This window comes from Podarcis vaucheri, assembly GCF_965113315.1.
Source record: "Podarcis vaucheri genome assembly, chromosome: 2".
Taxonomy (NCBI): domain Eukaryota; kingdom Metazoa; phylum Chordata; class Lepidosauria; order Squamata; family Lacertidae; genus Podarcis; species Podarcis vaucheri.
Genome location: NC_138760.1, coordinates 86,331,451 through 86,353,449, shown reverse-complemented (window position 1 = coordinate 86,353,449; position 21,999 = coordinate 86,331,451). Strand labels below are relative to the sequence as shown.

The 21,999-nt window shown below is 40.4% G+C and overlaps 1 protein-coding gene across 29 annotated transcripts in view; it reads right to left on the bottom strand.

Moving 5' to 3' along the window:
* CACNA1D (calcium voltage-gated channel subunit alpha1 D) overlaps positions 1-21,999 on the bottom strand; it is a 201,710-nt gene that overhangs the window by 86,663 nt on the left and 93,048 nt on the right. For all 29 annotated transcript variants that reach the window (XM_082209161.1, XM_082209169.1, XM_082209165.1 and 26 more), the window contains 7 exons: positions 19,430-19,599; positions 12,372-12,459; positions 11,412-11,438; positions 6,794-6,954; positions 5,908-6,133; positions 5,525-5,732; positions 937-1,057 (listed from right to left, as the gene is read on the bottom strand). In XM_082209161.1, the coding sequence (XP_082065287.1) occupies positions 937-1,057; positions 5,525-5,732; positions 5,908-6,133; positions 6,794-6,954; positions 11,412-11,438; positions 12,372-12,459; positions 19,430-19,599 (1,001 nt within the window). The remainder of the gene's footprint in view (positions 1-936; positions 1,058-5,524; positions 5,733-5,907; positions 6,134-6,793; positions 6,955-11,411; positions 11,439-12,371; positions 12,460-19,429; positions 19,600-21,999) is intronic.

Sequence of the window (21,999 nt, the reverse complement as noted above, 5' to 3'; positions counted from 1 at the left end):
CAGCAAAAGTCTGTTTTCCTGGCATACAGGCATAATTGGAGATCACCCATAATCACTGTTTGTTTGTTTGTTTGTTTGTTTGTTTTTGTTTGTTTGTTTAATCACCACATCTAACATAAAGGAATTTCATAACTAATTATATCCTCAACACAATCCAAGTATTTCTCCCAATTCTAATTCTAATAATAATTTTATACTCAGCCTTTCTTCCTGACAGGGACTTAATGTGGCTTACAGAAAGAGTTACAGATAATTCCACCAAGTATGGAAAGTAGCTCATTGCTATTGTTGACTGGAAGTTGCACAGAGCCCAGGTCAAATTATCTGTGATGGAAAACCAGAATAGGTAGAGAAGGAAAACAAAATGGAGCATCTTGAAAGAGGGCATCTGGCTGGCTGGCAACCTGGACAGAAGCAAGAGAGCCAGTGTGGTGTAGTGGTTAAGAGCGGTAGTCACGTAATCTGGGAAACCGGGTTCGTGTCTCCGCTCCTCCACATGCAGCTGCTGGGTGACCTTGGGCCAGTCACACTTCTGTGAAGTCTCTCAGCCCCACTCACCTCACAGAGTGTTTGTTGTGGGGGAGGAAGGGAAAGGAGAATGTTAGCCGCTTTGAGACTCCTGAAGGGGAGTGAAAGGCGGGATATCAAATCCAAACTCCTCTTCTTCTTCTTCTTCTTCTTCTTCTTCTTCTTCTTCTTCTTCCATGCTGCAACATTTTGTTAGAGATCCAGCAATTCCTTATCACAGCTATTTTAACCAAGAACAGAATCAACGTTATCAGTAATGACTGGTTAGGAGACCAAAGTGTTTATAAAAATTTAACTGAGAATTTTGAGAGTGGGGAATCAGAATGTGGAAATCTCTGGTTTAAGTATTTTATATTCACGTTCTTTATATTTCAGAATTAAGATTAATGTCTAAAAATGAAAGGATACAGTTACCACAGATGAAGAGGATAATGAAGTATATGCAGACTACCATTCCTGATGATGATGGGCCTCCATAGGCCATAATACCATCATACATTACAGCATTCCAGTCTTCACCTGTTAGAATCTAAGAAATTTATTCTTTATTAATGAGTGAACACGGAACATTAAAAATCAATTATGTTTCTGCTTCAGTTCACAGCATAGAAAAAATACTCCATTAGCTGTACTTATATGACTAACAACATTCTAACCACTTCTCTTATGCATTGCTTTATACTACTATAAAATAAGGACATACTGTTTTGGCGACAGAGCTTTAGATCTACCAAAGAATTTGCCAATACCTTGCATTTAGGGTTTTGGAGAATTACTCTTCTAAAAGGACTGCTGAAATTGTTGCCTATGTGAACATTTAGGGACATTTCTGACATGACATTTATTATCTGCACAAATTATCCCACCTATCCTTGAGTACGCGATCACATATACAAATGTAGCACACGGACCTAGCATTAATACTCATAATTTATTTAGAGAATTTCAAGTGCTTAAAGCTCTTCACATACACTACCTTAACAATTCTTGCAACAGCTATATAAAATTATCTAGAATGATCATCCCCATATTGCAAACAAGATATGTATGGCCTGATGTAGAGAGAATGGTAGATTCTCTTAAGTCCACAAAGTGATTATGTGGCTGAGATGAAACTTTAACAGGAGACTACCTGGTTCACTAGAGATACACCAGTGTCAGGGCTTCACTCTGTCCAGACCTTATCTCTCACCTCCTCAGATGAAAACTAAGGAGACCCTTCAACAGATCTCCACACTGGGAACGACTCTGACTAGACACTTACTTTGGACATCCCTACCCTGTACCCTGGGTCAGGAGGCTGCCATGCCAGCTGTCTCAAGGCCACAGGAGCAGAGGGAACAGTGAGTAAGGCAGCAACTTCAAGGCCATCGCCAAAGTACCCAGCAAGCTGCACATTAGGCTATTAGGGAGAAGTGCATGAAAACACCTGCTTGGATCAAAGCCTGGGTGAGACTAGGAAGGGGTGGAGCCTCCAGCTCCTATGCAAGTAAAAGCTCTCTTCCAAGCTCCAATCTTCCTAGCCTGGGGAAACAGACAGACAACCAGCTCTTAACTGGGTAACTGCTAGAAAAAGAAACTCTAATATTCAAAGCTGCAATTAGCAAAGAGATCCCTTGGTTCACTTTGAACCTATTAGCAATATTTAGGATGACTTAAATGGACAAGAAATGTATTGGCTGAGCTAGCCCCAAGACTGGTTGTAGATGTAACAATCCAGAGACTGAAATCATTAGTCATTCATGCATCCAAGCTCATTGTTTTCTTGGCACAACCAAAAGCACCTGCAGACACCTAAAAAAGCAACCTCTGAACCAGATTTCAAGGGTGCACAGGGAGCCGCAGGATAAAGGAGTTGTGAAAAAGGGGGATTTCTATTGCACAAGCAGAACAGCAGCGCTTGATACAACTGAAAATGATCAAGGGAATGCAATGTGATAATCTTTATTAAACCACCAAGATTCTGCAAATGATCATTTAACTGAGAATTTTAAAAAACAGTAACTTTTTGCTGTTTCTGAAGCAATGCAGAGTACAAAACTCTAATCAAAATGTCTCTAGGTTTTTTCCCTTTGATGTTTTATTGAGATAATTCAGCACCTAATCAGCTAGCTTGTACATATTTCATCTGGGTACATCCATATTATGAATGGAAAACAGTCTGAATATGGTTTCAAATATGGTTTGTTTGTCATAGCTTGGCCCAAAGAGCCCTAGGAACTATAGTTTTATACAGACATTGTAGGTTTGTTCTTGAATAACACTGGGTGATATCCAGTTGTGCCCATCTGCTAGCGGAAATGACTTCCACTCACAACAGGACCTCTCCTTCCTCTCCTCCCGCATACAGCACTCTGCATGCCCACATCTGTTTCGGGGGGGGGGGCTGAGGTATCCTCCTGCTCTGGAGGCAGGAGAGGAAGGAGACACTGGATACCAGCCCCTATAGAAAACTATAATTCCCGAAAGCAATTACCATTAAACCAGCTTTGAAACTCCTTTAAATAAATAAATGTAGACGCACAGTGCACAGCCAAGCAGACACCAAACTTTTTACTGAACGCTATAGTAACACTGCATCCAGACATGATGCTAAGCTATGGTATAGTATTACATGAACAAGCACTGCCACTTCCCTCCCTGAAGCAGTCACAAGGAGGTCAGAAGCTTTCCTCTTTGTAGCAGAAGGAACAGTCACTCCACCTCTTCACTGACCAGGTACCACCACCTCCCATGCTGCCAAACTTACGAGCTGCAGAAATTAACTGGAGGGTAGGGAACTACTGTTAGCAAGCTCACAAATCTGTCCAGGCAAGGGCCCAACGTGCACCTTAAAATTATAAGAAGAGAAAAGCACTAGGAAAAATGCGTAAGGCAGATCCCGAGTTAACAGAATACTTAACTCCAGAATCAAGTGGGATCTAGTATTTTGTAAATGTGCTTCAGCATGAACGGAAGAATGACTACAAACAGATAATACATGTACAGCCTCACTTCAAGGCCACTTCACTATTGTTTCCCCACACACACATGAAAACTAATCTCTGTTGTATAAAATGCATGTAATTTATAATGTCTGAATGGATGCACTGTCTGTTTTTACTTTCCAGATTAAAGAGTTGGAAGCAGCCACAGAAGCATCAGTGTCCTCATTTATGCACCTATGCTCCAAAAGTTACTAATGCTGACACTAAACCTAGCAAACATTGCTCTCTGTAACATCTTCAACTAAGGCTGCAATCCTATTTCTATACAGTGGTACCTCGGGTTAAGAACTTAATTCATTCCAGAGGTCTGTGCTTAACCTGAAACTGTTCTTAACCTGAAGCACCACTTTAGCTAATGGGGCCTCCCGCTGCCACCACCGCACAATTTCTGTTCTCATCCTGAAGCAAAGTTCTTAACCCGAGGTAGTATTTCTGGGTTAGCGGAGTTTGTAGCCTGAAGCGTCTGTAACCTGAAGCGTCTCTAACCCAAGGTACCACTGTATACCAAATGGAATTTTCTTGGTCTTGCACTGTAAGTAAACTTGCCTAGGACTGGGCTGCATGATTTGTAGCAACAGCAAATGAACACCAAGAAATATACCGGTTGTGCCAAGTCTGGAAGATATCCCAGTAGTGCAGGGACATTATTTGGGCACTACAGGTAGATAAATAAGAGGAAACTAAGGGTTGTCTGGTTTTAGGGCTTTTGTTTTGTTTTAATTACAGTAATTTGCCACTAACATTAATGGCTACAATCTAGGTAGCCCTTAACTTACATTTGAGGGCATGTGTGAATTGGTGGTTCTTTGTTTCCTTCTTCATTGTTTTAACATTTATATCTATTAGTTTATATCATTTATATCTATTAGTAAAGGTAAAGGTAAAGGTACCCCTGCCCGTACGGGGCAGTCGTGTCCGACTCTAGGGTTGTGTGCTCATCTCGCTCTAGAGGCCGTTAGCCGGCGCCGTCCGAAGACACTTCCGGGTCACGTGGCCAGCGTGACGAAGCTGCAACTGGTGAGCCAGCACCAGCGCAGCACAAGGAAATGCCGTTTACCTTCCCGCTATAAAGCGGTCCCTATTTATCTACTTGCACTTAAGAGTGCTTTCGAACTGCTAGGTGGGCAGGACCTGGGACCGAACGACGGGAGCTCACCCCGCTGCGGGGATTCGAACCGCCGACCATACGATCAGCAAGTCCTAGGCACTGAGGTTTTACCCACAGCGCCACGCGCGTTATCTATTAGTAACTTTGCATTAATGTAAATTTTTATATATAAGTGTATATTTCTGTAATATTTTGTTTAAGTTGCCTGTTGTTGCTTCAGTTTTTTGTACACCACTTATATATATTTTAAATATATTAAGCAGTATAGAAATTAAAGCAAGCAACTTGAAAAGCAGGTAACTCTTCCTGCATATTTCTGTCTCTCTGTCTATCTCTTTTCCCAGTGTTTCTTTTAAAAGTTACCCAAATTTCAAAATCAGCCTTTCCTCCAACACTGGATTTTTGTGAGGTTTTGAGGGGGGGAGGAGAAAAATCAAATAAATATACTTTCTTGTATGTGCAAATCCATATCACCTGCACCTTTGGACTGTAGAACAAGATTGAGATAATTTACCAATATACAGCTTCAAACATGTGATATGCAAACATTTTGTTTTCTTTAAAAAAGACAGTTAAATATAAGGGAAGATTATTATTTTTTTACATTAAATGACTTTACATTTCTTATATTTTGGATGAACAAAGACAACTTAATATTAATGACATTAACATAAAAGCTATGCTGAATAGATAGATAGAATACATGATATGAACAAATGGTACAAAATGATGCAAAATTACCAGAATATTGACTTTAATGAGCAGAATGCTATTTAACACAAACAGAATTAATAGTAGTTGTGGTAGTGATTTTTATTTTTATTTTTTAGGAGACAGGATTATTTAGACAGTTTTTGTTGTTCAAAGATAAAATGTTTTATAGTGGGTGAAAGAAAGTTACCTGGAATACAGTTAAAAGAGCTTGTGGGAAATTATCGAAGGTGCTCCGTTTTGTTTGAGTTTCATCAAAATTAAATTTGCCTCCAAACAGCTGCATTCCAAGCAATGAGAAGATTATGATGAAGAGGAAAAGCAGAAGCAACAGTGAAGCAATGGACTTCATTGAGTTTAACAAGGATGCTACCAAGTTGCTCAGGGATGTCCAGTGCCTACAAATTAAAATGCGTGTGTTAACCAAAAAAAAACCGTAAAAGAACAGTGCGTGATGAAATATTACAAAAGAGCTGCGGATCATACAAGTGTCAGTAGAACTCAGCAGTAAGTTGTTGTTGTTGGCTTTTTTTAAAAAAAAAAAAAAGCTCATTGCCTTTAATTTGATCTTACCTGGTTACTTTAAAAATACGGAGGAGACGGACACAGCGGAACACTGAAATTCCAAGGGGTGACATAATTTCCAACTCCACCAAGATGGTTTCAACAATGCCGCCACATACCACGAAGCAGTCAAAACGATTAAATAGGGATACAAAGTATGACTGCAGGCCCAAACTGTACATTTTTACCAACATTTCACAGGTGAATAAAGCCAGAAGAACTTTGTTAGCAATATCTAGAGGGGAAATATTCAGAAAATTATATTGGTTTTTACACCTCTGATTCAGTTTCATATGTTCTGCAGAAAACAACGACAGTTTCTATTTTGACCACTTTGAGCAAACAGAATCCTTCACTCCACATTCTTCTCATGCTATGATGATGCAACCTACCCCCACCAAACCACAGCTCAGAAATAAAGGAGTTTGGTTCATAGCATTTCGAAGCAAATTTTCATTTCCTTCTTTAGTGGGATCCTGATGTACGCACCAAGATTGACATATACAGTGTCTGCTTTGTTGTGCAAATACCCTAGTACAAATTTTGTAGTAGACCCAGAAAAACCTCTCAATGACACAGACCTGAGGTGCTTGATAACAGCACACAGCTACAGTCCACAATCCATTTGACTACAGTAAACTGCTGTCAAGTTCAAATTAGCCTAGATTGCAACCCATCTAATCTGTGGATTGCAATCCATCTAACCTGGATAAACTCTAGCTGCAACTGACTACATGGGGCTAAAAATTTGCTTATACCTTCCCATGGTCCTTTTTTGCAAAGCTTAAACAACCCAGAATGTCTACAAAATGCTAAATAAATAAATGGCTTTGTATTAAGTCTATAACAGTATTCTATTTGTTACTGAATGAATAAGAAAACATTTTCATTTTACCTTGTATTTGTGTCAACCAATCAGGCTGGTTGTAATGCTCAGATGAGATAGTTAATGTGTTCAGGAAGACCAGTACAATAACTAACCAATAAAACGAAACAGATTTGACAGCAGCTCTGCATCTTCTTCTATTGAATCGGTTCCATCGACGCCAACGCCGACTAAAACATAAAACAGCAGACTTATTACAACACAGAATAAAACCACAAAAATTAGGCTTGAGGAAATTTTGTCTAGGTAAAGACATCATGCTTGACTGTCTTGGTGCAACCAAACCACAGAAAGAACCCTGCTCTCGTGCCCATGCACCATAACTCAGTTAGTTGGGGGATACAGCAGACACCCAGTAGATTTATCTCAAGGGCCTGGTAGATGTGACAGGTGTAGACAATTCTTAACACACTTTGGTCCCAGGGTGTTTAAGGCTTTAAAAGTGAGAACCATCACTTTGAACTAATCTCAGAAACAAATAAGCAGCCACTACAGGTTACAGTATCAGAGTTGGATCCAGATCCATTCTGTCTGATCCAATAAACGTTCTGACAAACGTTCTTGGTCAACAGAAGTTTCTGAACAGTCTTCAATAGCAGTCTACATAAGCAAGCATTACACCCATCTGCTGTGGCAGTGGATTCTGCAGCAATGAACATACAAGGTTGTTACCATCGATTGTGGTAGCACCAATCATATATTTTAGGAACAGGAAAATGAATCTCATGCCCCTTTTCCACTTCCTCAAGAGGGGGTATCAACAATTGTATGTTTTAAGAGTCTAACAAGGAGCAATTAGTATACATTCCACAGCTTCACATAGAGATTTCTGGATCAGACAGGGAAAAAATCACGTCTGAATAAAGATTATGCAAATCAGGATTAGTTTAAAATTAGTTTCAGGTTATTTATACCTGATTTAAAAAAAGGAAGAAATGTGAAGATGAAATGGAGTCAGGATTTGCTGCTATTTATACCTGATTTAAAAAAAGGAAGAAATGTGAAGATGAAATGGAGTCAGGATTTGCTGCTCTCATATTGTTGCCATTAATGACAAAGCTTTCTCATCTTTATCTGTGGCTGCCACATTCTATCTCTTAGTCCCCTGTCTTATAAAGACTGGCATTTCATGAGGTTTCCAATACATTTAAAATATTTTGGAAATATGCTACATTTGACTCAAGAGCAAATAAAAACAAGACTCAGGAGCAAATTAAAAACCTCAAAGGACTATGGTGTGCTGCTAATCTCTGGGAGTCAAATGAATATAAACTGTCACAGCTACGCCTTGAATGTGAATGTATGTTGTATTTACATCTGATGGTGAGGAAAGATCACAAACACATTATTCATATCACAATATTATGGCCACTCCAGATCTTTGGTAATCAACTATACCAGTCTTCAGAGGAAGTGCTAAAGCTGACTAGGATGAAGAAGGTATATGCTGGGACCACAGAGCCTATTAGAATTTGCCAGTGAGGAAGAAGGGTTAGAAGAACCAAGGTTTCCATGCAATTCACACCAACCCATATCCCTCTAGGATAGTGGCAGGAAGATGGTGGCAGCTTCAACACTACAGTGGTACCTCTGGTTACGAACGTAATTCGTTGCGGAGGCCCGTTCTTAACCTGAAACCGTTCTTAACCTGAGGCACCACTTTAGCTAATGCGGGCTGCCACTGCCGCCGTGCCACTGTCACGTGATTTCTGTTCCCATTCTGAGGTAAAGTTCTTAACCCGAGGTACTACTTCCACATTAGCAGAATCTGTAACCCAAAGTGTTTGTAACCCGAGGTGTTTGTAACCCAAGGTACGACTGTATTGCAAAAAGCATTCCTTATGCTTAAGCTCGCACATCCTTGCAAACCTGTCTACTTTCATAAAATCACCTTTTTGCAGGAAGTACCATTTACAATTGTGGAACACTTCGCAGTTTACTTTGACTTTTATTCACCCCCAAAAATACCACCATGTACAAGAACAACTACTCATGCAAGGTTAAGATACCCCATTAAGTTATGAAACTGAATAAAACCAACAGGTGTAACAACAGGTGTTTAGGTAGACTGAAGTATACCAAATGCATGAAGTTGTGTGGCCATAAGCAAGAACATCTAGGGCTCCATATTAAAGAAAGAAGTGAAGGTGCAGTAAGCACACATGGACTGGGGCATATTTCAGTCCTGACAGCAGATTTTCTGTGAGCGGGAAAATATAAAATTCTTCTTATGGCTTTAGAAATCCTGAGCTATAGATCTTTAGATACATCTAGCCACCATTGTATATATAATCATAGTTATTGTCATTTTCTTCACTGCTGAGTCTAGGAAAGGGGAAAAACCATTTCGAAGATTCCTACCAGGAGAAATCCAAAATCCAATGAATGCGGTATTGATAGTTTTAAAGAGTTTTAAGTTCAAGATTAAGAGATTTAGTTGTATAGCTGATTGATTAAATTATAGAAAGAGAAGCAGATAAGGAAACAACAACCTTGAGATTTTTGGGAAAAAGCTTTCTCAAAAGGTAAGAAACTTTAGAAAAGAATACAAGCTACTTGTGTTTGTATTCTTAGATTTTAGTGTGAACAAAGGCAAAGTTAAGAAACAAAGCAAGATACCATATTGAGAATATGACTGATTTTTTTTTAATTGTGCTTCTAAATATCTGCCTAAAGAAAAAGGACATTAATATTGTATGGGTGAATTTCAAAATAAATAAAAATATTTTTGTTGTGATTCTGACACATTACAAAGCAGAATCATTGGAATATGGCATAAAATGCTTCAAGTACTGCCTCTCCTCATATGAACTGACTTGGACCCTGTGATCATCAGCTGAGGCCCTTCTTCATGTGCCTCCTCCAAGAGAGCTCTGGAAGATGGCAACACCAGAATCGGCCTTTTCTGCAGTGGCTTGTGGAATGTTCTCCCCAGGGAGACATCTGTAGGCGCCAGGCAAAACATTCCTCTTCTTCCAGGCCTTAGGCTAGTTGAACAATCTATGGCCTTTTAAACTGTGTTGTGGGGAGTCGGTGGGTGGGTATTGTTTTTGCTTGCTACTCTGGAATGTAGTTTTCTGTTTTCATATTGTAAACCATCCTGTGATCCTCAGATGAAGGGTAGTATAGAAAATTAATAACAACATTTTTTTCCTACTCTGATAAAAGTTATCAGCCCTACTCTGATAAAAGTTATTTTAACCATATATATCCAAAAACCGTACAAAAATTCCCACACAAAAAATTATTTCAGCCAAGTCAACTGTATGCAAGTTGAAAGAACAGAGTGAACTCTGAAGCATGCCTAGAAGATTTAGTCATTCAAAATACAATATTTTGTATTGGGTTGGGGGAGAATCTATTCTGTCCATTCATGAAACACATTTGAGGAATGCTGAAAAAGTCAATGGAAGGGTAAGTGGAGAGGTGGAAGAGTTCACATTGATCTAAAGGCTAGTAGATTTGAGGTGGAGGAAGAAGCCACATCAGATGCATAATTATCATTAATAGTAACAATACAGTGGTACCTCCGGTTGCGAATGGGATCCGTTCCGGAGGTCCGACCGTATCCCAAAGTTTTCACAAATGGAGAGACCACTTCTGCGCATGCAGCGAAACACTTTGGGGTTTGTTGCTTTCGCAACCCAAGGGTAACGTAACCCGAGGTTCCACTGTACAGTGGTACCTTGGGTTAAGTACTTAATTCGTTCCAGAGGTCTGTTCTTAACCTGACACTGTTCTTAACCTGAAGCACCACTTTAGCTAATGGGGCCTCCTGCTGCGCCGCGCTGCCGGAGCACGATTTCTATTCTCATCCTGAAGCAAAGTTCTTAACCCGAGGTAATATTTCTGGGTTAGCAGAGTCTGTAACCTGAAGCGTATGTAACCCGAGGTACCACTGTAATAGACTCTGCCTTCCTCATATAAAGCAACTGAGGTGGCTAACAAAGCAATTAAAAGCTGCACAAAAGCAGAGTACCGCACGATAAGGTTAAGATTGTTTCATTACTTATCATGTATCCAAACCTCAGCACGTGAAACTAAAACAGCTGCATATTCTTTTCTTGTTACTCCCCACTCCATTTGCTTTCCCTTCCTCTGCTGTTTCCTTTTGTCAACTTTAAATTGAAAGCTCCTCAGAGCAGGGACCTGCTCTCTTGTGCTTCACATGCTGAATTTTAAAAACTATCCCATTTCTTTAGGACCAACCATGTAAATGGGAAGTGGTAGAGTACCCACTTCGAATTCAAAGGTCACAGGTTCAATCACGAATATCTCCACATTGGGCTGGGGAAAAACATGCCTGAAATTCTGGAAAGCTATAGCAATAATAATAATAATAATAATAATAATAATAATACAAATACTGAGCTTGATTAATGGCCAATGGACTCGGTATATGGCAGCTCTTTGTGTTCTTTAAGCCATTATTGTTTATTTGTTTAATTACCTGCTCAAGTTTTTGTGGCCAAATGTTGTTAGATTGCATATGATGCTGTATACATTTTCTGTGCATTCACTAACCCATTTTAAAAAAAAGATTCAGTCATATTCAACCATAATATGTGTAGATTAACAGGAAACAGTTAAGGGGAAAGTGATGGAAAAGAGAGAGAAGAATACTGACCTGAACTTGGATTTTGAGATAATTTGACTAAAAGAAAAGGAAAACATATTTTTAAAGAAAATACGTAACAATTATTTACACAACTCCTTCTCCCTTGAAAGCTATGTTGGAAATTAAAAGCATTTAAAATTATTTCAATCTTGCATGTCTGCTTGATACAGAAATGTTCTATTGGTGTAAATTGCAAAATAATGGCACCTTTTTACTGCTTTTGAAGGATCAGCACAATAAAAGCTTACATATTTTACATACATAGGAAACATTGTCTTTTTGAATTGATCTTTTAGCAAAGCATATCAGTAATGATACTATTAAGACACCAATGTCAAACTGGTTCAGAAATAGATTATAATCAAAATTTCACGATCAAAAATCCTCCGTGGCACTTACAGCAGATCCCCCCCCCCAACAACCCTGCAAGAAAATGACTGCCCAATACCATGCAGTGAGTTTGAAAGGGTTGAGCAGGAGTTTGAACTCAGGTTTCCAAGGTCTAAATCTAGCCACTACATCACACTGGTACAAATCATGGTTTGAATGTACTTATCAAGCGAACGGGGATAATCAGAAAACAATGTCTGAATTGTTGGTAACAACACATGATAATAGCATCCATACCCTGTTCAATTTCTAGCAGCTGAACACTCGCTACAGATTTCTGACTTACAAAATAAGCAGTAAAGGACTACCAACTTAAATAAGCTTCAATGAGTTATTCAAGAAATGTATATCATTTTAATCATCCACATCTCAGAGAACTCCATTTTTGTTCATAGACAATCTTCCTCAGAGTTTTCAGTTAATAAATTAACAGCGCTAATGGTGTGTGTGTGTGTGTGTGTGTGTGTGTGTGTGTGTACACACACACACGAAAACTTAAGATGAAGAAAACTGCTCCTTTGCTCAGGGATTGCTAGAAACAAAACCATTGACATTCCTACCATGCTGATTTGTACTCACCACAAAGCTCCACAGCATGCTGGGCCCTCCCCTTCTCCACCAACATTTTCCGTATTCACAGACTCAGTTTCACTCGCTTGCATGCTTGCTGTTGGTAAGATAGAAGATATAATTAGATTTTTAGCTCAGCAAAGCCAGCTACACTTTGCTTTGTGTGCATCACACAGAAAGGCTGTGCATTTCTCAGGTATTTATTTAAATGAAGTGTGAAAATGTTCACTTTAGTTAGCTGGCTTATGATAGCTTACTCTTTTCTTTCTGCGCAATCCCATTGTTTAGCCTGCATTGAAAAAGCTGACCCCAAATCCAGTTTGGATATAAATGGTTTACGGCAAGCGAAGTTACAACCCTCGCAACCCTACCCATTGCGTAGGGTTAGAATAGTTAAGTATAAAAAAGTTTAGCTTGAAAGGTTCCATTGAGCTTCCGTGTACCTTCTAAACCAGGATGATGCAATGCACGGTCTGAGGGCTCGCAGTGCCTTTTTTGGTGACCCTCAGCAACATTTAGGGCCCCACCAAGCCCTCCCGCCCCCTTCTCAAAGCAGGGTAAAAGAGATGAAGCAGTCAGTTTGGGGAAGGAGGCGTAAGAGCTCTGCCAGGGTCCTAGAGTTCTCCCTCCCCCTTCCCAAAGCCTAGTTAGCGCTTTCCCAGTTTTGGGAAGAAGGTGGGGGAGCTGGAGGACCCTGCCAGAGCCTCGTGCTGACTTCCCAAAGCAAGGCAACGTGAGGGCAAGGGGGGAACCCTTCATATTTTGGGCTCACTTCCCCCTCCCCTCTGGGTTCTGCCCACTGGGCATGAAAACTTGGGCTGCCCTGTTCTATAAGCTCAGCACAAAGAGCTTATAGAACTGCACAAATGGAAAAGCACCTCTGTGCCTTGGGCACTGATCTTCTTAGTTGCAATCGTAGTAGCGAGTGGGGAGACTGGCTGCTCCACTCATGTCCTGCTTGCGGGCTTCCCAAAAGCGGGGCTCTTCTTAGTGCAAAAGGCAGAGCACAACAGTTTACATTTTTTTAAGACCCAGCATGTTCACCCATGCTTATGTTGGTGTGGTAGCAGCTAAAAGAATTAACTACAAGCACCAGGAAGCTCCTGGTCTTAATCTTGCCTCTGCCATGCACAGCTCTCTCCCACCGCTTGGGGGTAATAGCACTGACCTATTGTATGATGTTGTTGTAAGGATTATTAAGCCCATGCAATATAGCATTCACAAGTGAACTGGTTCAATCTATAGATGGAGGTTAGAGGTGGGGCTAACCCATTGACTGTGCGTACTTTAAGAATGTCTGCACAGGGCCAGAGGAGCAAGGATACAGGGAAAATTGATAATGCTTCGCATGGCAGCTGAGATGAAATTATTGCCTCAGCACACAGAATAGAGAGACAATTTCTTGCCAGTCCACAAAGACAGGCTGTCACCTAAAGCAGAACAAACGAACAATAGACTGGCTTTTAAATTACCAGGACTCAGTTCCAGTAACATTTCTGGCCTTCACTATCTTCACAAGTTTTGTCAGGGACAATTCTGACAGCTTTTATTATCTTGGTACTTCTTCTAATTAAAGAATTTCCTCAGGTGACAATGTTTTGCACAATATTTGCCCCCATTAAAGTTCTGAAGTACTGCTAGGTTGAACATACACTGTCTATGGCTCACTCCAGCCTGAGTACAACACCGTGTCTAATTCACAACCATGTGTTGTGATCTGCCAGGTGTAAGTGAAAACCCTTCCCTCTTTTTAGTCACAGTCTGGTAGCGAGCAAAATAGCCTAATGAAGAACAAGATATGTGGCTAGCAGGGTTGCATTAATCTTGGGTAGTGGGGTCCACAATCCTTTTGAGTTGTTGTCAAACAACTCTCATTATGATCTACTCTGTTTAATTTAATGGCTTTCCAAGCAATCAGTATACATCTTGGGCTGCAATCTGATGCACACTTAACTGGGAGTAAGCTCCACAGATCATATGGGAACTTACTTTTGAGTAAACATGCCTAAGATTGAACTGTTAGTCATTTGTTGCACAGGATTCAGACTTCTTCCATCAATGTATTGATTCTGTTATCTATCACACTATCTCAGTCCTTTCTCAGTGTGGCATGGCAGTGTCACCAAGCACCATTCAATAATGCCTGCATCATCACTACTAATTCTAAGCAATTACACATTTTATTTTATTTCATTTTATATTTCATTTATTTTTTAATTCACCAGAGAGTGAGAATTTCTCCACTCTACCACTTAACCACTTGAAAGGTGGTGAATACTTAAAAGGCTACTCTCTGCCTCTAATTAACTTCTAGGGATTGTCTCCCCCTGTCATGTGTCTCCCTGGGTTTTAAAAAAATATAACATGTGAATGTTTCAATGCCCCACCCTGCCCTGCCAACATAGCTACCCACATTTCAATCACTACCAACACTGGTTTGGGCCTAGCGAAGGGTAATTCTGAGGAAGGAAACATTATCCAGCAAAGTCCTTAAATTTATTAGCACGAAAAGCCACCAAGCCTCTGGACTGTCCCACAAAGCAAAGAAAGAAGTTCCAATATATCCATGCACTTGGAGGAAAGAAAACAGTTCATTCTGCTGGCACTGCACAACACCACAAACATACATTTTCGCCATTGGCAGAACTGCCAGATGTCCTTGTTTTTAAGAGAAAGCTTGTTCTTGGTCAATGCGCCATCATATCCTGAGAGCTTTTAAACGCTTTATGGTTTTCATCACATTGAAACTAAAGTGATGTACTCATATCTGACTCATTTGCCTTTCTACATGCTTCAACTTGATTGAGAGCTATTCAATGGAAATTTAAAAGAGTATAATGAAATTTCAGCTTACAGTTGTTGCACTGCAGCAACAATTTCTTTGAAGCATGCATTCAAGCAGCAAATCACTTCCATGCAAGGTGTGTGTCCACATGCAATTTAGGGAATATATTTACACCCAGGCGTTTGAGAATTTAAACAACAGCACTCAAAACTCGTTGCCTAGACTGAAACACACCCACTGCAAAACAGAACACATTTTTACCATGTTTGTTTGACCCACGGCAACATCTAAATCTGCTTTTCTTCTTGTCGTCTAATAAATCGGCCAACGTAACCCCTTCATGTTAAACACATGCAACCCCGTCAATAAAACAGCAGGTGGCAGCAGCAGCAGCAGTGCAAAAGACAATAAAGGATCCACATTCAGTGCAATGCCGGTTGAGGTGCTACATGACACAGGAGGACTGTATTGGCTTTGCTGTCAGCAACTGCAGCCTAAAACTAGGACTGAGAGGACTGAAGTGGCGAGGTTTCTGAATTTCATTAAGAGCATCTCATCATCTCCTCCCTCTTAAGCCTCCCAGGCGAAATCTCAGAAGCTAAAAGGTGCGTTTGTGGAAGAGTAGCTGCACAGGCAGCTCTCCTATGGCTATCAGAAGAAGAATTATATAAAATAAAGCACGCATATGCCAATGCAATTTCTGTAATTGATACACGTTGCTGGGCTGTAGCCAAGTTGTCAAGCATGCGTGTAAAAGGTCCTGTATTCAATTCACCAGATAAAAATGGGGACGCCTAGTATCGGAAAGGCTGGAGAGGCACTGCCAGGGTTATGCACATTTACTGTGCTTTCTAGGCACAGGTCTCCACTTTAAAGCGCTGTGTCTGTGCTTTTTTTTTTGCGCCAGTGCTTTCCCCAAGAAAACGTGTCCTTTAAAGCTGAATCGGCAATTCAGCTTTCAAGGGGGGGAAAGTGCTCAGACACAAGACTTTAAAGTGGGGACCTGTGTCTAGAAAGGCTGCACAAAAGGAAGTCTGGATGAGCTAGGTGTACCAATAGTCTGGGGTAAAGCAGCTTCCTGTGCTCCTAAAACCAATTTCCTTTGGTGCAGAATTTTGATTAGTTTTTGAAGTAATCGTAGCAACTACATTCTTGCTTAAATTAATCTACTCCTTACAGTAATTCTTGGCCAAGCTGGGGGAGGGCTCACAATAGATTCTGAGGGAACAGAGGTGAGTCATTGCTGGCAGTTGCACAGATCATAAACCACTTTCTATTCAGTGATTAGTAATTAGCATCCTGATAGTTTTACAAGGGTATCTTTACAGTAGAGTATAAAGATTAAGGGCTGATTCACAGAACTGCAAATCAGGCTTGTCTTTCAACTCAGGTTAATTGTTTTGCCTGCTTGGGTTGAATGTGTCAACTCCCACAAACATAAATGGCACATGGATGCTAGCGCACAATTCGTCAAAGGCACTGATACCTGAGATTTGTTTTTCTATTCAGGCTGGCAAGCAGCTCTCCCCAGTCTTGGATACCCCAGATGCTGCAAGACTACAACTCTCATCTTCCCTGACCACTGGCCAAAATGGCCAAGGACTGATGACAGTTGTTGTCCAATAATATCTGGGGACCAAAAATAAGGGGGGGGAGCTATTTTAGTACATGTTATAAAACCAACTGTATTTCTACTCTTATAAATCAGTGTTGTCTATTCCAAAGGAGAGCAGGGTAGATTTTTATATGCAATATTAAGGCTACAATTCTATGAACATTAACCTGGGAGGAAAAGCATCACTGAACACAGTGGGACTTTCTTCCAAGTAAGTGTGTGTAGGGTTGGTCTGCACATGCAGATACCAGTTTCCCTATGGCTGACACAGCCCTGATCATATTCAACTCTCTCTATCTCAGAACCAGAATAAGAAAACTGAGAATTAACAATGGACTTGCTCCGAAGACTAGCAAGACAATAAAGCACCTTGCAAATCGGTGGATTAGAAGTAAAATAAAGCTAAGGCCGCTTGGACTTGCCTATCGGAATGTCGTGGTTTGAGGCCCCACAACGGGGCCAGCTCCTGCCAACCTAGCAGTTTGAAAGCACACAGTGCAAGCAGATAAATAGGTATCGCCCCGGCAGAAAAGGTAAACGGCGTTTCCGTGCATTGCTCTGGCTTCGCCAGAAGCGGCTTAGTCACGCTGGCCACATGACACAGAAAAACTGTCTGTGGAAGTGGACAAACACCGGCTCCCTCAGCCTGTAAAGCGAGATGAGCGCCGCAACCCCAGAGTCGTTTGCGACTTAACTGTCAGGGGTCCATTTACCTTTTTAAAGCTAAGTTAAAAGGGTCAGTTGTATTAAAACTGGTCGTTTCCACACCATCGCATTCTACAGCAATGAAAACAAATTATGTTGCTGCAGAAGTGCCAAAAAAAAAAAAAAAGAATTCACATCACTAAGGCCAACCAGCATCACTCTTATTACACTCATTTAAGAAATCAGTTGACAAAGTGCATGTCATTCTCACGTAAGATAGGGAGTAATTAATTTTCTGTAATCTAACTACAGTATCACACAATGGCATTTTAAGTGGCAGAATCTTCCAAGAGAATAAAAAGGAGAGATATGGCAGAGCACTATAGATTGTGTTTTGAGAAAGGCAGGTTTCTTAACAGAGCACAAATAATAATAATGCAGCCCAGCAACTTTAATGATTTCCTTGTTAAATTTTATGTTACTCAAAGATTTTCCGTAGCAATATTCAGAATGTTCTGAGTAGCTTACTCTGAAATATATTCCATGGCGATATTACTAACAGATTAACTGTTCCATTACAGGATGTGCTTGATATGGCACAGATTGCTGCTTTAAGATTCCATTACCAGTAACACACAAAGACAGTGGATGCTTGATCAGGGCCAAAGAACATCTCTGCAGAGGTTGATAATAGTAGGATCACTGCCTGAGACAGATATCATTGACTCTAAAATTAGCCAAGCAAGTGGCTAAAATTGCTGTTTCCCTTTTAGAAGCACCAAGGGATGGATCTCCAGATGGACCAATTTTCTCTACATCCACAAGATGTTGATAGGCAACGTGGGGGTTGTTCTACAGCTATCTCTGGCTTCAGGAAGAAGACTGAAAAGCCAAGGGGCTCCCCAGCTAGCCAGCTCTTCTATCTAAGCAGCTTAAAGAAAACCTAAATGTTAAGGAGGATTTTTGATTCTATGCAAAACTAGCTGTCAGGTCAGCAATTTCTAGCCTGGTCCTCTAATAGTTAACACTTTGATGTAGAAAAAATGCTCTTCAGAAAATTACTGCTTGCTGTAATATACCCCCATTTATTTTGACAGTTTGTCAAAATAAAACAATAACAATCTTACAGTGTTGACATTCGTCAGTAAAATTTAAAGTAACATAAAATGCAGTCTGACATTTTAGGGCGGAAAATGGCTCTTGCAACTCATTGCTAGATCTCAAGGATGCAGGTTCTGTACATGCCACCCTGCATATACATATATGTGCACACACATTTTTAACATAACATCTTGAATTGATACAAAATGTAACTGAGGTTGCAATCTATTATTATTACTGTTGTTGTTATTGTTATTATTACATTGATTACATGCTTTTCACCGGCAGGTCCTAGGGCGGGTTACCACAATTTAAAATTCAGAATTAAAAACAGTTAAAACAGAGTACATTCATAGGTATAGGGTGGATCCTGAAAACACACATCTCAGGTGTCAAAGACAGGGTAAAGAGGTGCATCTTCAGCATTCGCTGAAACTTGTATAGCAAAGAAACCAGCTGTACCACGACTGATGCTCCCTTCTGGGCTGCCACCACCTGCAAACTTCTGACAGACATGGAACTGCTAAGCTGTGGATCATAACACCTGGGAGGGTTTGCAGGGAAGGAGCAGCTCTCTCTGATATATGGACCTAAGTCATATGGAGCTGCAAACACTAGCTGAGCACCTTGAACTGGGCCCAGAAACAAACTTGACAGCCAATGCAGCAATTTATATGTGTTCCAAAGGCAAGCCCAGCCAATAATCTGGCCGCTGCATAATAATGTTAGAGTGCAGGTAAAGAAAGTAGTCATTTACAACAGAAACAGTTATCTACAGGTGGGGGAGAGAGGAGAATTACGTTACAGACATCTGAGTATAACAATATTATGTGAGCATCAGTCTCTCCCATACAGTAAACTATTTTTAGAGCACACTATATTCTTTTGTTAGCAGTAATAAAGTGAGAAGACATGACATACTATTCCGTTTGCCTTCTCCATCACCTTCCTCTTCATTCTCAGGGTCAATATCTTCTGCTTGTGTAATCCAATCCAAATAGCCTTTGAGATCCTCTTCAAGCTGCTGCTTTTCACGCAGCTTCTGAAAATCTCCCCTGGCCTTGGCTTTTTCTCTTTCCTTGGAAAACTCCCTATTGGGTTCAGATAAAACGTAACAGAAATATTGATTTATGAAGCTGTAGGCTTTCTGAGGGGGGAAAAAATCAGACCCCAGTATTTCTTTTTCACACAGTTAAACAAAATAAAGAAACTGTACAGAAAAGTGAACAGTTTCCACAGATCACAACAGTGATACGAGTCACACACCATGCTTCATTCCTTATACACTTATTAAGTTCCTATGTACTGATAATAATAATAAAAATACAGCTTACAATTATTTGGTCACAATAACTAAGTTGACATGTTGGATCTTTCCTCCCACCCTTAAAAACCTCAACGTTACTGATATATGTAATATATTATGTTGTACTTCTCCTTTAGAAATTAAATGATTATTCTAAATAGCACCTTCTACTTAATAGGGCCAAGGTTTGAAGGCATAATGGCTTCGTGGAATTACACCTGGGGGAAATGGCATATACCAATGAAATGTAAGTGGGAACACATATTTGAGAAAAAGGCAGTTCATTTCAAACCTAAAAGCAGGATTTGTCCCCTTGAGTCACTTATACAAGGATGAATCTCCTTTACGCAAAATATCCCAACAGAATTAAGGTTCCTACGTGGAAATTTCCATGCTATCTCACATCAGTATGAATAGAGGGAGCCCATGATGGACAGTGGAGAGAATGTAAATGACAGAGTTTCAAGTCTGCTCTTCAATGCTGCAATTTGTCCTCAGGAGGGTGGGGGAATAAAACAATGCAGTGCAGCCTGCTTGATTAAATAACCAAAGACCCTCAAACAAAAAGAAAAACCCTTAATCCGAACAAAATAAAAAAATTCCTTCCAGTAGCACCTTAGAGACCGACTAAGTTTGTTATTGGTACGAGCTTTCATGTGCATGAACACTTCTTCAGATATATTGGTATCTGAAGAAGTGTGCATGCACATGAAAGCTCATACCAACAACAAACTTAGTTGGTCTCTAAGGTGCTACTGGAAGGAACTTTTTTGTTTTGTTTCGACTACGGCAGACCAACACGGCTACCACCTTAATCTGAGTGAGAGAAATGACCATAGTGGTCACAGAATACATGCCTTACAAGGAGAAGGTTGCAGATTCAATCCCTAGATTTCAGGGCACTGAATTGGGAAAGACTGCTGCCCAAGACAGCAGAGACCCATTGCCTGATATTGTAGACGGTGCTGGGCAGGATGAATCAATGATCTGGCTCACTGTAAAACAGCTTCATATTACCTAATGGAAGCTTCCTGATGAAAAGAAAATGACTTATGGAAACCACTAGTGCATTTCCTGCATTAGATCCCTTTAAATGAGCCAAGGGTACATGACAGCATGTGTTCCCAAATTGGAAATTCTTCATTATCTCTTGGAATGAGAGATGATTGAGGGAGCTATCTTAACACCCCATTGTGCTGGGCTGGGTTTACGTGTTGGATTTGAGCCAGTCTCACTGCAAATCACACTGCCCCCCTCCACCTTCCATCCTGCTCATTTTGGATTTGGTGGTGGCATTGCTGCAGAGGAGAGAGAGGTTTGGATTTTGCCCTTACCTGGGAGTAAGTCTCACTGAACTCATAGAACTACCACTGAACTGAATGGGACTTACTTCTGAATAGACATGCATAGATTTGTGATGTTAAACAATAAATGTGAGAACCTAGATAATGCATTTATTGTAAAGATGACATCTAAACTCATGTCACACTCCCCAAAACAGCCCAGTAAGAACTCAGCATGCTCAGCTGTTACCAGGAGACACAGAATGTTGAGTGTCAGTTGAAAAAGAAATACACAAAGCTGAAATATGCTAGAGAAAGTTGTGGCTGCCTAGAATCCTAAACAGAATAATTTCTGTTAGGGGATTATGATATACTGCCACATTCTGTTGCAGGTACCATTCATTTCAGTGGAACTTGCTCAGAAGATGTTGCACCAGAACCCTCACCATGTCTTCACCACTTCTATGAATAATATCAGACTTCACAGATTGAAGTCAACCTACTCATCCCTACAGATGAGAGAGACTCATGAAAGACTATGTAGTTATGACTTCTACAACAGTACTATTACACCTCTGCACTTTCACTATAACACCTGAATGTGACTTCTAATGGCCAATCTAGATGATGCAAGAAACACATGGCTGCATTTCACGCATCTGTTTTTGCTTATGTTAAATAGCAGCAATGAAGAAGGGAGTGCAATTAATATTGGGGTCATGGTGTATAAGCGTGGGTTGTGGGTTTTTTAATCAATTTCAAGTTACACCAAGATCACTTCCTGAAGTGGAAGTGATCTTTTCCTGTGGAAAAGAAGCTACTATTGGCATCTGCAGCCTACGGAAGCCCAACAGCAACCTTGAAGGGCTGGTTTTCATTGGAATTGTGGCATGGAGAAAAGG